At 40.7% G+C, this 17,871-nt stretch overlaps 1 protein-coding gene across 1 annotated transcript in view; it reads left to right on the forward strand.

Moving 5' to 3' along the window:
* The first annotated feature begins 875 nt into the window (after window positions 1–875).
* The window catches only part of MMP20 (matrix metallopeptidase 20), a 50,528-nt gene continuing 33,532 nt past the window's right edge, over window positions 876–17,871 (forward strand). Inside the window, exons 1-6 of the mRNA XM_060018040.1 lie at window positions 876–1,001; window positions 7,314–7,561; window positions 11,197–11,345; window positions 13,501–13,626; window positions 14,418–14,579; window positions 16,876–17,017. Coding sequence (XP_059874023.1) covers window positions 876–1,001; window positions 7,314–7,561; window positions 11,197–11,345; window positions 13,501–13,626; window positions 14,418–14,579; window positions 16,876–17,017 — 953 coding nt within the window. The remainder of the gene's footprint in view (window positions 1,002–7,313; window positions 7,562–11,196; window positions 11,346–13,500; window positions 13,627–14,417; window positions 14,580–16,875; window positions 17,018–17,871) is intronic.

The following is a 17,871-nucleotide window of genomic DNA, read 5'->3' on the forward strand; positions in this document are numbered from 1 at the left end:
TTGCAGATTAAAAAAAAAAAAATGATGTTCAGAGAAGTTACATAACTTGCCCAAAGTCACCCAGCTAGGAAGTATCTTAAACAAAATTTAATCTCAGTTTGTCTGATGCCAAAGTACTTTTTCCACCATACAACACCATTTCTCCATGCTATCTCTAAATCAGGATCCATCCAAATCAGAGCCAGGAACAAGAGTATGACTCCAGTTAACCAGAGTGCACAGAGAATGGGGAATTGACGGTTTCGGTTAATGAAGAACATCTCTCTTATGTTAACTTATTCAAAAGCTTTCTAACAATTACCAGTGCACCTTCCACCCTAAGTCAGCATGGTATAATGTAAATGCTTCCTTGATGATTCAGGATCTTACGTGTCCCAGAACCATCATTATAAACAGCATTTGTTTCTGAGAAATGTCCAAGTGGATACAGAAGAAGGTGAATGGGGTAGATGTGTGGGGAGCCCAGAGGTAGAAGTCAAGTTAAAGTATATTCTACTCATTTACCTTCTCTGCCAGCAGAATGGAAAAGCCCCAAACTGAGACTCATCAAATGTTTCAGTTGATGTGGGTTCAAATTAATCACGTTTACTCCAATTCATGTAAGTAGCTGAAAACTGCATTAAAAGTGACTGTTTTTCTCGTTTTGCCACTTGGTAAATTGCAAAGAGTGAAGGTTCCCTGACTCCTGTGTACTGCTGTGTTACCCCGTCATCAGCGGAGAAAGGAGCTGTATAATTACCTTTTGAGACATGAATCATCCTTGCTCTGAGGGCCCAGACCTGTTTGACTCTATAAAAGCAGCTCAAGGTCGAAGTGCAAACGTGCACTGTCTGCCATCCCCCAGGCTGCTATAATTACCAAGCCACCAGGAGGAGATGAAGGTGCTCCCTGCATCTGGCCTTGCTGTCCTCCTCGTCACGGCTCTGAAGTTTTCCACTGCAGCCCCCTCCCTATTTGCAGCCACCCCCAGGACCTCAAGGAACAGCTACCACCTCGCACAGGTTTGTGAATCTTTGCACAATTCCCTCTTCCCCCTCCTGCCCCAGAAAACCTAAAGGGGATAATGAGAAAATAAGGAAAATCTGTTATGGCTTTGAAATCATCTTCTAAGTCCACTGAAGTCTAATGGATATGATCCCCTGTACAGCTAAGGCTGGTGTCTGGTACACACTGAGTGCCTGTGTTGCATGATTGCATAAATAAATGAATGAATGTCTATTCGGGTATCTTGCTGCACACAGAATTTGAGGCGGCTAGCAAAAATACATGCATTACAAAAAAAGACAAAAGAAGTATTTGAGGAGCAACGTAGGAGGAAAAATAAGGGCAGAAAAATAAAAATCAAAGTGTAAGATTTGCACAGTAGAGGTGGGTCGGAAACTTAGTGCTAAGATTCCTAACAGTCGCAACAGAAAGATTTCCTGTGTTCACTTTTTAGAAAAATGGCTCTTGTACTCAGGGCAAACTTGATCAAAATTTGAAGTAAACCGGGCTTCCCTGGTGGCGCAGTGGTTGGGAGTCCGCCTGCCGATGCAGGGGACACGGGTTCGTGCCCCAGTCCAGGAAGATCCCACATGCCGCGGAGCGGCTAGGCCCGTGAGCCATGGCCACTGAGCCTGCGCGTCCGCAACAGGAGAAGCCACAACAGTGAGTAGGCCCATGTACCACAAAAAAAAAAAAAAAAAAAAAAAATTGAAGTGAACCAAGTTTTTGCTGGGTGGCTACCTGCTTCTCATGTGAGGGTCTCTCCTCTCTAAAGCATATTCACCAAGTACCTTATTTACTTACAATTTCTGTACCTTCCCCTCCTTTAAAATCTCTCCTGACTGTCGGAGAGGATCTGATAAAATAATACATATCAGAATTTCTTCAAAGACTAAGTGTGACTCAAAGTGATTCAATGTATATTTGCTTCCAAGTGTTTTGTTTTTAACATTTAAAGAGAAGTGGCGAACTTTACCTTAAGAAAAAGTCTTCAATGAAGGAATTTCCAACATTCATGAAAGATGTGTAAGTGAGATGTTTTTGCACCAGGGCCTTTGTTTCAAGTGTCTGTCAAAATGATAGCGCATCTGTGATTGCCAACCCTGCCTCAGGGTTGCTTTCCTACCTGCCAGGCTACAACTGGGTACACATTGCAGAGCTGATTGTCACCTGTACACACCGGCGTGTCCCTACTGACTGTTTACACCACTCTTCCATTCTAATTGGTCCATCCCCCTGCCACACCAGTCGTTAAACATTTTGAACATCAGCCCTGCATGTAAACAGCACAGTGGATGCCGAGCACAGACCTGTTGAATTGAACCTCCTTTGACTTGAGCCCACTTTCAGACGAACTAAATTCCAAATAACATATCTCACAATACTGGGGGTCTATTTCAAATTGTATTTTGCTGGTGGCACCAAGCTTTGAATCCCTTCTCCCCAAATGTAATCTTCCATCACCCAGCCTCATGCCACCCTGATTCAGAAACTAGAGGCTTTGGGACCTCCAGAAGGAGGGTCATGCTGAGGCCATGGCAGCAAGCTGGAATGATCAGGGCAAACCTCTCAAGTGGATCCCAGTGCCTAGAAAGAATTACTGTCCCATCTTATAGTTTATAGAAATATTTAACAACTTAGGCAGCCTTACAATACAACAAATGAAATGACATGAAAATAGGCTTATTTCATTAAAATAGCTTAAGTTCATTCATTCAGCAATTATTTATTGAAAGTTTACTGTATGCTATGTGCCAGGACCTGTTCTAAGCACTGGACAAACATCAGTGAACAAAACAAGTCAAGTCCCTGTTCTTATGGCGCTGGCATGGGGATGATGGAGGAGTGGGAAGATGCTGGGAGGAGACAAACAAGTCAGTCAATAAGTCCCCAAGTGATATTAAAAAATAAATTAGGATGATAGTGAGTTACTGGGACCCTGGGGGGCATTTTCACTTGAGTAGTCCAGGAAGGATTCTCTGAGGAAGTGATATTTGAGATAAAGAGCTACGTGAACCTGAACTTCACAGTCGTGTGAAGATCTGGAGACAGAGCAGTCCAGGCAGAGAAAAGAGCGAGTGCAGCAGCCGGGGACTGAAAGAGCTTGGATTGGAGCATCGGGCTAGCATGGCAAGAAGATACTGGCTGAGTCCCAGAGTCAGGCCAGACCAGCATACACCTGGGGCCTGGGGGTCCAGGTCAAGTTAAGCCCCTTCTACACTGTTCTCTTCTTTCTAGATCGCTCACTAAGAGATAACAAATGGTTTCCTGTGCCTGGAAACTCGAGGCAGGAAACGTTTCCAAATACTATTCGCTTCTTCCTAAACCCATGGACACGATAATCTACGCTTGAAAAGATAAACAGGTTTTTAGTTGATTTAATGCCCACTTGTATCTTTTAAATTCTGATTGGCTAATTATCATAAAGGCTTGGAAAATGATGACATACTTAGTCTCATAATCCAGAGTTTTATTCTACTTTTTGTTTGTTTTTTTTTAAAATAATAATATCAATACAACATTTAATACAGACTGTTAAATTGTTCTTAAAATAATATAAGCTTTTATAATCACATTATTATGAGCTTATAATTAAAGAAAATAAACAAAAAACCTTCCAAATACAAACTGTTAAATTCAGGTACTTTTACTACCATTTTACTTTCTGTGCATAAAGATATTTTTTAATTGTCATTATACTCAAAATTTGGTTCCTACCTTTCTTATTATTATAACACAATAAAATTTTGATTTTATACTATGTTCATAAAGATCATGTTATAAAGTTACAAATATTTCAGAATATAAGTGAGTTATAATTTATTTAGCCATTTCCTTTGTTGGATACATGGAATATTTCCATATGAATAATGTTTCTATGAACATTTTTGTACATCAGCCTAACCTAAAGGATTATTTTTTTCAGGATAGATTTCCAGAAGTGTAATTAATGAGTAAAAAGGTATATACATTTTAAAGTCTTTTGATACATTTCAAAGTATTTTCACACTAAGGATCTCACTGGATCCTCATACTGGTATGGGTAGGATAGACACCAGTCCCATGTTATAGACGAGAAACCTGACACCAAAAGGAATTGCCCAAGATTTTTAGAACCTAGGATTTGTCACACAACAAAAAGTTCCCACAGTTCCATTCCTGTGGCTTAGCCAAAACAGAAAGAAATATTGAAGAACCATATCTTGAACTTCACCTTGTCCTGAAGCACACTTAAATCTGAACTTTAAGCTCTTCACTCTCAGGAAGGACACTAGGAAAGGGCACTGAAAGAAGAGTTGGGAGGGGGACCTGGGCCACTAGCTTCTGGGACTGCCCTCGAGGCCTCTGCTATTCTTATCTGTCAAATATTGTTGGAGACACGGAGAGGGGACCACCATATTGCCAACCCTAGACTCCTGTGGTTTCAACAGTGGGGGAGTACGGAGGGTGGTGAGGCACGTAGGACAATTCTGGTGAGTCCTGAAATCTTTGACCCAGGCCCACAATTAGGTGTTGAGCCAACAGCACACAAGTGTTAGAATAGAACACAAACACAGTTCTAAGTGGGCATCTTTGTGCCTAACTGAACATTTTGACTCTGAAAAGTATGCTAAAACCTCATCAATAACTTTGGCAAGAAAGTGTACAGAATAATTTGGGCTCTCTGTACTTCAGAGAGCTTGATAATTCTTCAAAGAAGCATATTTTCTATATTTTACCTAAAGAAAAATAGCTCAAATGGTAACTGAACATCTACTCTGCACCTAGAACTGGGTCAGGCCGGGGCCATATCTGTGAAGGCATCACGATCCCCAGCCTGAGAAACCAAAGGTGAGAGTGTTGAGAAGCTGGTAGACTATGGTAAAAGGTGGCAGGTGTTCACTAGTCTAAGAACCACATTCCGTGGGAGCACCCAGTAGGGAGCAACTCACCTGTGTCACTGCAGTAACCAATCCTTGTGGTCTCTTTAAGTAGAAATAGTTTTTGATTTTATCTTTACTTCATTAAAGATAGTTTTAATCCTATTTACTATGACTTGCCTTAAACCTTTTGAGTTGCAGGTCTAGCATCTTAAGCATATTTTGAAAAATATATATATAAAACATATATAACTAAAAATGAATTATTCTCAATTCCATCACTAAAATATAACCACTGTTAATCCCTTAGTCTACATATTTCAAAACCCTTTCTATGACTCAGTGCTGGGACTAACATGAAGGAGTGACACAAGCTTGGACCCTGTCTTTATTTAAAATGTTGATATTTTGTCCATCACAGATTTTATGCATTAATTTTTGTTTTTTCCAAAAATATTTCATTAAACATTATTTTTCTTGATCATTGAGTATTTGGCAAACCCCCACCCACTTCCTCATCCTAGTCCTAGTTTAGGACTATATATCTGTGTGTATTAATATGCACAGACTTCTGTTTACAAAGGTGGCTTGTACTATAATAATAGTTGTAAACCTCTTTTCACTTAATATATCAGAAGCATCTTCTTATATGACCATATTTCATAAAACCAAAATTAGAATTTAGAGTGTAAGTGTAACACATAACCTAACAAGGGAATAAAATATTTGAAATCAAAACGGCCTCAGAAAATATGGAGCATCTGGCTTTCCGCACAGAGCTCACCTCTAAAGAGAGTAATTCAGACTTACCATGAGCATCGTGTTATCTCAGCATCAGCTTGAGCAAACAGAATGGCTCAGAGAATCAACGTCATCCTGCCAAAAAGATCAGGAACATAAAATGTTGATTTAAAATGGCCTAACCAGACATGGAAATGAAAGCAAATAGTTACACCTTTGTTTCAGGGCACCTGCCCTGAAGCAAAGAGCAGGGCTTTGTTTCAGGGTTCCATCGCCCTTTTCCTCCTCTTGGGTTCTCATCTCAGTAAGATTTTTACAAAGAACGACCACCAGGGAAGTGAGCTCCTCTCATAAGCAGGGCAAGGAGTAAGGATTGGTTGACCCCACAGTAAGGACACAGAACACCTTGTCCAAACAAGTGAGCGAGTCTTACTCCTTTTCTTTCTTTCCTTAACAATTACAGTTCATGTTCATAGCAGAAAACTTTGGGATATAGGAAAGGATAAAGAATAAATTGTCACCCATAATTTTAATACCCAGAGATAAACAAGATTAATATTCAGACTTATTTCCTTCCATTATTTATGTTACTTATGTTCATTATAAATTATATATATGTTAATTATCAATGTCTTGATTAATGTCTTAATTTTAAGTGTTAATATAGATGTTAACATTATTATATTAATATACAGATATAATAAACATGAATATAATATATTTACATTATACAATTTTATTTATGAAATTATGTATAAATATTTTACTTCTAACTTTCTCAGTATATTGCCATTATATTGACTTCATTACTCCATGCCATTAAATATTTTTCAAAAATATATAAATAATATTATTTATATACAACAAATAAGTACCTTATAATAATATACAAATATAAAATTTTATATTTAATAAAATATAGATATAAAGATTTAGCTGCTTTTTGTTTTCCTGAAATAAGTTGGGTGGGTGAAATTCCTGGGCCAACAGCAGGCTCTGACCCTGCATTTTCACGACCCTGTCTCACTCACTTCACCCAAGAAGTCATACAGAGTGTTTTGAGTGGTACATTAGGGTTTTAAGCCTTTAAGCGCAAGTAAAAGCCTTATAATTTATGGCTAATTTCATTTGCTTCAAGGGGCAAAGAGCCAGTCCTAGGAAACATGCCCCTTGGAAACAATTTGCACCCCATGTATTGAACACACCTGAATTAATTAAAAGTCTCAGCTGGGAAACAGATTGACCTGCTGCCTTTGTATAAGATGAGAGGATGCAATATAAAGCCGCAGAGAGTTAAGAACATACTGATCTTGCATAATGTATAATGAAAATACGACACAAATAACTGCTTACTAGAAAAATAGGAGAGTCTTTGTTTTACAAATTGGTAAAGACCTCAATGACAAATAAATGGTCCGTGGGGAAAATGTTCACATTATTCTCCTTCCATTATTTTTTTCTCTTCAAACAACTATTCATTGTAGAAAAAGTATAAAAGGCACGCACATAAAAAAATCTAAAATCCCACCGCCCAAAGACAATTGTTGTTCATAACTTGGCATATATCTGTCTAAGCTTCATCTATGCAAATATATCTAATTTTTTCAAAAGTGGGAATATGCTCTGCACACTATCTTTAGCATATCAAGAATACCGTCCCTGTCTTACCTGAGCATAAGTGTTGTCCAGAGATTGTGCTGTGGATGTCAGCCTGCATCTCCATTTCAGGCATACCTTGACAAATATTACACAAAGAAAGGAGGGCACCAGATTGGTGAGATGATTGCAAGAGGAGGCAATTCCATGGTTAAAAACATTAAGGAGCTGCAGGCTTTCTTCGGCCTCCGAGTCACCGGGAAGTTAGACCGGGCCACCATGGATGTGATCAAGAGGCCTCGCTGTGGAGTTCCTGATGTGGCAAACTATCGCCTCTTCCCAGGTGAACCCAAATGGAAAAAAAATACTTTGACATACAGGTAATGAGATCGAGTCTTTCCAAATTCGGAGAGAAAGAGCCTTTCTCTCCTTCTTTCTTTTCATTTAAAAATATCTTCCTTCTGATCTGTATAAAAATCATGACTCGGGCTTCCCTGGTGGCGCAGTGGTTGAGAGTCCGCCTGCCGATGCAGGGGACGCGGGTTCGTGCCCCGGTCCGGGAGGATCCCGCATGCCGCGGAGCGGCTGCGCCCGTGGGCCGTGGCCGCTGAGCCTGCGCGTCCGGAGCCTGTGCTCTGCAACAGGAGGGGCCACAACAGTGAGAGGCCCGCGTACCACAAAAAAAAAAAAAAAAAAAAAAAAATCATGACTCATCACAATCATAAGAGAGCATAAGCAATTTTTAGGTCTAATCTTGAGAAAATGACAGTGGAGAATTCACTAGAAAATATGATCTCAAGAGTATCATAATGGCTGGCCGTTTTAGGCATTACAATTTTATCAGAGACAACACATTTTTCTTTAAAGAAAAATAAACTAGTCTAGGATTAATAACCTGATGGTACCAACCAGTTTTCTTAAAACAATCTTTTAAATCAGAAGTAAATAAACTCACCTACTGATAAATTAATTTTTTATTAATTCCAATAATAATTTATTGACAATTTATTAAATGTCTACCATAGGTATTCAATTTTGGAGTTGTAAAGGTGAGTAGATCACCTTTCCTCTTCTTTGGGGGAGACACGCATACAAACAGTCGCAGCTCCGGGTGAGAAGTGTGAAACTACAGGTCTAAGCAGAGAACTGTGGCAGCACATGGAGGGAGCCACCAAGTCACCCAGGGACTGGCCAGTGACATCTGAGCCTGACTTGTAGGCAAAGCGGGAGCCAGTCAGCCCCTAGCCCCAGGCTCTCGCATCTCCCACCTTACCCCCCTCCACCTCCACAGTTGAGCCTGGCCCCCACCTGGCCATCCTCTGGATTCCTCCTGTCCCAGGTGGAACAAGGATTCCACATGATCCAAGAGGACTCATTCACCCAACCAGAATCTACACCCTCACTGTACTCTGGGTTTTCAGGCCAGAATTCCAGCCCCTCAGCCTGCATCCATTTGTGGGGCCAGTACAGGCCTCCTTCCCAGGTTGGTCCACCCTCCTCCATTGGACCGTCCATGGTGCTTCCTAATTATTATACTACATTTTACTATTATCTATATTCACGAGTTCATTTACATCTCTTATCTGTATGATGGAAATGATGTGCTGCTACTCATCTCCTCCCAACTTTACATTCACTCATGGCAAGTTGGTTGTTGAAATTAGCCATAGTGAGGGTACTTAGAGTATGGAAATCAGCAAACCCTACAGATGAGGAGTTTTGGTCATAGAACTGGTTGTTAAACTGTAGCAGCACACCAGTGATTCCCTGTGATCAAATGGGGGCTCAAACCCAAAGAGAGATCAGATGATTCCTCTAGGCCACTTGTCAGTTGCTATGAGCCTAAGAGTCCATTAAGCTGGTGCTGAACACAATTATTAGCCTCTGCTCCAGCATAAGAATTCCACAAAAATCAAAGCATTTGGGGAAGAAACACCCTATAAAGAATTAAACACCCAAAAGATTATGAGATGATTAAGGGCAAGACAGAAATATTTTATATAAACTCATGAAGTTTTTTCTGTCATTTCTTAAAATAAACTGTATCATAGAATTTTAGTCAGTGATTATGCACAGCAAAGACAAGGGGAGAGATCAAGCTAATTTGGGACTTAAAGAAGTATAATATTCTTGTGATAATATTTGGGGCAGTCCCAAAAGCACCCTCCACACTGCCCATACAGTTGCTCCCAAACAACTCTCCTTCTCCCCCGCCCCACCCAAAAAGGAACTAGAGACTATCTTAGTACTCTGTCTGTATAGCTACTGGATCTCAGAATAACTCCTTTTAACATAGCCCAAAGGACTGCAAAAGACAAAATATAGCATAGTGCTTGTGTGCGTAGGCTTTGGAGTCGTAAAGAACTGGGCTCAAGTCCTGACTAGTCATAAAACGTAGAGTGTTACTATAATCTGTGAAGGTTACTGTGAGCGTTAGAGTGCGTACCACATTTAAAAGTGCCTAGAACAACGTCCAGCACGTAGTGTGTATTCACAGAACATTAGCTGTCATCACTGCTGCTGTGTCGGTCTCCAGACCCTGGGTCAGGACCTCTGTCCATGTGCTCTTCCTTTCTGGTGTCGTCCCTTCTCCATCTCTGTCTTCTCCAGCCCAACACACAGGCAGCTCTGTGGGAATGGATAGCTTGTCTATAATGTGAGCGAATTTCGAGATACCAACTACACAGAGCCATGATAAATCACAGTTTCATATTATGCAGTGGGCGTGGCATATTCTGAAAACACTAAATGGTCTCTTCAAGGGTTCTTCTGGTTTCCCCCCAGACACTCTACCTCCCTCCCCCAGTCCCTGGAGTTAGAGATCTCCTTGATCCTTCTCTCTCCATTACTGAGGTTTAGCTATTTCCCATTACTGAGGTTTAGCTATTTCCCATCCTCTCTGTGGGACATGGTCCCTTCCTTTTGGACCCCCAGGATAACCACTGTTGGTTTCTGGCTGAGAATGCACCACCTGCATCAGAATAACCTAGAATACTTGTTAAATGCAGATTTCTGGATCATACATGTGTGTTTAACAAGTTTCCTAAGTAGTTATCACAAGTCCTAAACTTTGAGAACTACTGAGTAGGCCCTAAAAAACACTAGCGTTTATTCATTAGTTCATCCACTTAGCAAGTGTTTGCTAAGTGCCTACTATGTGCAAGGGCCTGGACTAGGAGCTGCAGAAAGAGAAAGTTGGCTAGGTATCTGCTCTCAAGATTGACTCTCACAGAATTCACTTCTAACTCTGCACCCATGATTCCGTCTGAGCCCAAGGTTCTGGATGGCAGTTCCTTTCTCCCGCCCTTCTTTTACATGCTGCCAAGAGCCCCCAGCCCCTGGCCTGCAGCATGGCATGTCCTAGAAAAACACCAACTGTCTCTGCCCACTGTTTGTCCAAAATGCTCTGTACTTTTCTGCCTTCTGATGTCATTGCCAGGCCAGGATTTGATGAAAGACTCAAGCCTTTTTCAGTTCAAGCGAGCATCATTGTGAGGAGCTAGCACTTCCCCTTTAAGATACATATTATTTTAAGAAAAAACATTCCCCCATGGCCCTGGGGAAATCCTGATGGTCTCTGAACAAGAATTTGAAAACCCTCAAAACTCTGTGTTTTTATTTTTTACAATTGAAAATTTTCAGTACCTTTTGGGGAAAGAGGTCCCTTCTCAGTTAAAACCACTTTAGGGAAAATGGACTTCCGGCTACTCTTAAAGTTACACAAGGTATTATTCTTTAAAGTTAGTGATATATAATAACAATGAAAGCCAAACTGTTTCAGCACCAGATTATCTCAACTCTTTCATTTCTCCCCTTCATTTTTCTTACTGTTTAACATGTTTCAGTAATTTAACAAATATGAAAGCAAAATAAGAATTATTATTTTGGAGAAAAAAATCTAAGTTGTAGATTTATGTTCAATATTTTTATTTTTAATACAATCTTGATGTAATTCTTGCTTTCTTCACTTAGGAGCACTTACTGAAAGCAAAACATGTTCCTTCTGTTTTCACAGAATATCCAAATACACACCTTCCATGACTTCTGCAGAAGTGGACAAAGCAGTGGAGATGGCCCTGCAGGCCTGGAGTAGCGCCGTCCCTCTGAGCTTTGTCAGAATAAACTCAGGAGAAGCAGATATTATGATATCTTTTGAAACTGGAGGTACTGTGGTGCTTCTTAGATTATGTCTACTAATCAGAGGAGAAATGTCTCAACACTTTTCCTTCTACAGTATTTAATCCATGTGATCAGCACAATCCTCCTTCACACAGTTGTGAAGGGCAGAGGACAAGGTCATGGCAGAGTCACAATCTTCGTCTGGCCAGAATATAAAACCAGAGGAGTTCTCAGCATTTCTTGTCATCATTAGACTGAGCTGTAGAATGGACTGAGCATAATCAGCTTTCATAGTGGTATTGCCCCATCAGGGACAAATGCTGTCAGATTTAACTTTCCCATTGGCTAGAAGGTCATCTGACCTCATTCTATTCCCATGATGATACCCATCGCCATATACCCCCTCCCATATTAGCCAAGGATGTCCCACCTTGAATCCTCACTGAGGATTAATTTCACAGGAGCCCTGACAGCTTTCCCGTGCAGCAATGTTTAGGAGAGTGACTGGCATTGCCGTCTTGTCCACACTTGCATACCATCTTTTGGAGATGCCAGGCCTGCCTCCAACCTGCCCACTTCTCCATCCCCCAACTCCCCGCAGCGAGGAGTGGAGCCCTTTTCAGAGAAGCATGTCTAGTAGTAGATGATGGAAAGGCCATGTAATTCCTTTCCCCTCTCAGTTTCCTCAGAGTCAAGGTGAGTATCACTGCCTCTTCCCCTTCACAGATAACATTTCTAAGTGTCCTATTTCAAGTCCTTATCTTAATTTTAATCTGATGTCACTGGGGAAATACATGCTTAGAAGCTGGGAGAGAGAAGATCAAGTAAGTCCTGAGTGTGACCCCTTGAGAGGTGGCCCTGGGTGTGGCCTGGTCCATGGCAGATCCTGTTCTCCCAGAGGACCAAGGCCACCCCCCAGTGAACTAGCAGGGCAGTGGGCTCAGGGCAGCTCTGGAGGTGATGGAGTTAACATCTGGCTGTCTCTTGATCTTCCAAGCTTGTGCTCTGTTCCCTAAAACAGAGTTAACTAGGGACTGTGCTGCCATTTAACCAGGCCTTCAGGGCATGTAATCTGATTAAACAACATTGCACTGAAACCTGGGAAATGGCACACCAGAATTTGTTTTGTTGGTTTTTAATAAAACAAGGTATCCTCACGAAAATCCTGAAAAACTGTGAAATGTAGTTTCTATAATATCTCTCGTTTTATTCTTCCTCCTTTTCTATTATATTTGTAATGAACTTTTAATTAAATGTAGATAATAATACAAAAGCATATTAAGCTTTGAAAGTTATAATTTTATAAACACCTTTATTGCTTTCATGAGTTTTATGCATGAAAGTATATCAAAATTACAGAGAATTTTCTTCTTTTTTTGATGCTTCCTTAAATTATATTGTGCTCTAGAAACAGAAAGCACACACTTGTTCAATTTTCTATAATTGTCTTAGTCAAATCATATTTTTGTTTGGTTTTTTGTTTTTCTTATTAATTTTATTTTTTATTGAAGTATAGTTGATTTACAATGTTGTGTTAGTTTTAGGTGTACAACAAAGTGATTCAGTTATATATATGTGTGTGTGTGTGTGTATATATATATATATATATATATATATATATATATACACATTCTTTTTCAGATTCTTTTCCCTTATAGGTTATTACAAAATATTGAGTATAGTTCCCTGTGCTATACAGTAGGTCCTTGTTGGTTATATTTTATATATAGTAGTGTGTATATTTAATCCCAAACTCTTAATTTATCCCTCCCCACCTAACCCCGAATCATACATTGAAAGCACTCTGCCAACGTGTTCACATTCCAGTCAGTGGACGAGGTTGCGATTGAATGACCATCCGCTCTTTCTCCTTTTGTAATCTGTGGCATGGTCATAGTCTACAGTAAGCCTTGTGCCAATTAATAGACATTGCAACAAATACAATATCAAAAGAACATTTTTTATTTTTAATGCTTACTATCTTTAAAATACAAAATAACCCTTTTATTTTTTTAATGGATAGGTTACTCATTGGCATGTGAGCTTCTTCTTATAAAAAAATGAATATTGAAAAGTAAACGTATTTGTATGAGAAGTGTCAATGCTATTGAAAAAGTTTTCTGTTCACTGTGATATTAGGTACCTTTCAAAAATTGCTAGAAAGACTAAATCCTGTTGGTGTTTCTCCCCACTTGTTTAGATCACGGGGATTCCTATCCATTCGATGGGCCTCGGGGGACCCTAGCCCATGCATTTGCACCTGGAGGAGGCCTGGGAGGAGATACACATTTCGACAATGCTGAGAAGTGGACTATGGGAATGAATGGTATATATGCACAATTCACCATAACCTGGAAAATATTGTACCTTCTTCTGGGCCTCCATCATGAAACCTTGAGGTTCAACGTCCCACCCTTTAACTAGGGGGGCTGGCTAGGAAAAACAAGTAAGCCAAAAATCCAAAAGGGAACACCGTAAGGGAAAAAGATCCACCCTCAAATGTGCTGTAGACTTTTCTGATCTCTGGTTCATAGTGTATAATCTCAAGAAGCAGCAATCCCCTACTCCACACACAGCTCAATTTTTCTTCAACTACATAATATTTTTTGATTCTTACTTGTACTTGGAAATAGGCTATATTCAGAAATGACCTGAGGGGAGTCAGTACTTTCCTGAGAAGTACGATGGGGATGGGTATAAAAGTTCTAGAACATCATGCATGTCATGTGGAAATCTTCAGTGTGAAACTTGTGTGGATAAAAGGGAGTAGGCAGGGAACTAGTAAGGCATCTGTGGCCTAAATCTAGGTATTATTGCCACTGTTAGATCTAAGGCCCTTCTTTATCAATCTACTGAGCACCATTGACAATGAACAAAATGAACTGATTTACATTTCCATCTTCTCCCACCCCCAAGCCCTTCCTAGCCAGGGTGGGGAGAACTGGACTAAAGTCAGCAAAGTTAAGTGCCAGGACAACCTACCAACCTTTGAATAACCCAGTTATGAAAAGAAAATGAATAAACTGTGATTTGGGCATAAATTCTCCTGTGAAGACAGGAAATGTTGAAAATAAAACCTTGTGCTGATGCTGTCTTTTTCTCTCTCATATTGTCTAGGTTTCAATTTATTCACCGTTGCTGCTCATGAATTTGGCCACGCACTGGGCCTGGCCCATTCCACAGACCCATCAGCACTGATGTACCCAACTTATAAGTATCAGCATCCCTATGGATTCCATCTTCCCAAGGATGATGTGAAAGGGATCCAGGCACTGTACGGTACAATCACTACGCTTTTTTTGACCACAAACCTTGAAAGTGACAGGCATTTGGTCTCCAACTTAAAGAAAGTATACTTTGTCAGAAGTTACCTACATAAGTAAAGATTAAGCTAGAAACTACAGCCCCAGCTATGCCCTCTTATGAAGAGCTTATTTACCAGATATGAGTATTGCTTTCTTTTGTAAGATGTACAATTAAATTTTACATCTTTCCTCCGGAACATATTGGTCCCTTGATGGCCATAGAAAATACAATCATTTGTGTGTATTTTGAGTGTCGATCAGGAGTTAGACATTGGGAGAGGATGGATATTTTTTATAGTTCATATATATCACGCTTATCCATTTGCAGATAAGTGACCTTATCTTCCTAAAAATAGCAATGATAATGGTAATAACTGTACCATTCAGTCATATAGGCAATCTTCAGTTTGTAAATCATGCTCATGTGAGTCATCTCCCTACCATCCTCAGGATCAGCCTGTGGGGTGTGAAATGTTTTCCTTATTCGATAGTTGAGAAAGCTGAGGCTCAAAGACAGTAACTATCCCAAAATATTCAAAATGATCTCAAGCGTTAACATTCTTTCAAAGGTAATAAAGGATTATTAGGAACTCTATATCCAATTTTGCTTAACAGAAAGAAAAATCTGTTAATCCATGAGATGAAATCTTGAAACGTCATTAGACCTTGACATTTTTTTGTGTTTGATGGATAAAAGCTGAAGAATCTAGGAAACTGACTTTTCCTTAAGCCTCAGAGCCTGGTTATTCAGGCTTTAGTTATAGGAGTTCCTCCTTTTCCTCTCAGCCTAGAAAAGGGTCTGTAGAGTCCAGCTCGCCCATGTTTCCTGCATGCCAGCCAACCCATCTGCTGCTTAGAAATGGGCACACAGATTTGGGCAGTCAGAAATGGGCACACAGAAATGGGCAGTCAGATTTTACCTGAGGCATAAAAGACAAATTTCATCCCCAAACGTGTTCGGCCAGCTATATCCCTTCAGAGAGGGGTATATGGCAGTCCTGCTCCGGCCTTGACTGACAGGAAGAAAAAATACTGTGAATCTCTCCATATAACACATTTGGCCCTAGGACTCCAATGTGAAACACTTCCTGTGGCCACCAAGAAGAACCCACTCCAAATCCATTCCTGCCCTTTATGGGTCCTTGTGCACTAGAGAGTCACCACCATCTGATGGCCACTCTTACTCGGCCAGGAGCTGCAGCATATATTTTGACATGGCCATTTTTACACAGGTGAACAAAATGCAGAAACATGGTTTTATATTGCCAAGAAGCACACACATCAGCCACCCCTGACCACCTGAGCACCCTGATCTTTGGTAGAGTGCCTGGCAGCACACTTCTGATCTGACCAATTTCCAGTTTCTGATCTTTTCCCAAAGCTGCACCCCAGCTCAGATCTTCGCCCCATTGCTGACCCTTCTCCACCCTGATCTCACCCATCTCTCACTCTTAGTGGACCCTTCCCTGTGCCTCACTCCTTCCCTGATCCTCAGCTCTGGTCACAACAAGACTCCATCAAGCACAGAGATCTGCGAGGGGCAGTGGCTCAGGCAGCCCCAGCTCACTCTTCTGTAGCTGGCAGACAGTCCTCAGGAACAGAATGGGGGATGAAAACTCACCAGCACCTCTCCCAAAGGGCGGGTCCTACATTCCAAGAGGGTCCACCAGAAGATAACTTTAAATGGCAAACACTTCCAAGGTACTTCAGTGCCCCAAGAATTTGCTCAGTCTCTTCTGGGTGCCTAAGAAAAGGCTTGTGCACAGGGAAGGACACCCAGAAGTTGTTTGAAAACAATAAGAAAACACACAAGAAAGTTATAATCTTATTGAGAACAAGAGTACTTAATTATCAAAAAGAAAAAAAATCAGAGGCAATTTTCAAAATAGATTCCTAATTTGAAACACCCATAGCTATCAAAGAAATTATGCATAGTAATGAAATTAATAGTTACCATTTTTGGAACTTTTATTATATGCCCAGCACTCCACTAAGTGCTTTTTAGGCATTATTTAATTCTCACAAAAACCTTCTGAGGTAGGTACCATTATTGCCCCATTTTACTATGAGGAAACGGAGGCTTAGAGAGGTTCACCTGTATCACACAAGTCAGCAACTAATGAAGCCGAGATTCAAACCCAGGTCTGCCTGTCATCGACAGCCATGCTCTTTATTACCTTGTCATATACAGTGAAAGCAGGTCCCTGGAGCAGAAGTGCACAGACTCTACATTCCTGGTACCATTTTGACCAAGTTGCTTTGAATCCTAGGACCTCGGAAGACATTCCCAGGGAAGCCCGCTGTGCCCCACAGCCCCCCTCATAATCCTTCTATCCCCGACCTCTGTGACTCCAGCTCAGCCTTTGATGCTGTGACAATGCTGGGAAAGGAGCTCCTGTTCTTCAGGGACCGGTAAGCATTAAGACATGCCACCAACTCTTATCAGAACTCAGCTCCGTATCCAGACACACGTCACTCTAGAGGACCTTGTTGCTGCCATGGTGGCAATCATGCAGAAGTGCTGTCTTGTGTGGCATCTGGATGGGAGGCAGGAGTCTTTGGGGAGATATGGAACTGCCAAAACCCAAAGAGCACCTACTGTGCTCTTGCCACTGTACTGTTTTTGGTATGAGTACAGTGTTTCTTCTAACCTTTTTCACTGTGAAGCAGAGTTAGAATCCCAAATTTACAGATGAAGACAGAAGCTCAGGAGAACATGTAACTTCACAAAGTAACACAGTTGTATTAAGTGGCTGAGTTATGACACCAGCCCAGATTTATCTGATGTCTGTTTTGCTCACCACTGTATCCCTAGCGAGAGCACATAGTATATTCTCAATAAATATTTGTTAATGGGGGTTGGATAGATGGAAAGATGGACAGAGAGGTTGTTGCAAGAATGGATGGATTCATGGATGGATGGATGGATAGTCAGGTGGATAGATAGATGGGTGGATGGTTCTAAAGTTAGTATTCTTCCTAAACGCTTCTTTCTCAAGGCCTCCTGACTTTTCAACTATCAGCTGTCAGAAAGCACAGAGAAGGAGGCAATATTGGTGGGTGTTTAGTTACAGCTTTAGTTACTCAAGAATACCCTGAGGTTTGAGTTTCTATTACTGTTGTTTTAGGAATGTTTCTTTTGGGCTTACTAATAGAAGTTTCAGTAGTTCTGTGAGTTGTAAAGAATGATGAGATAGCATTGGTATTTAACTTTAATAGCATAGGAGATTGAGTAATTTACAACACTAGAGATCCTGGGTTTTTAG

This window comes from Delphinus delphis, chromosome 8, assembly GCF_949987515.2.
Source record: "Delphinus delphis chromosome 8, mDelDel1.2, whole genome shotgun sequence".
NCBI lineage: Eukaryota > Metazoa > Chordata > Mammalia > Artiodactyla > Delphinidae > Delphinus > Delphinus delphis.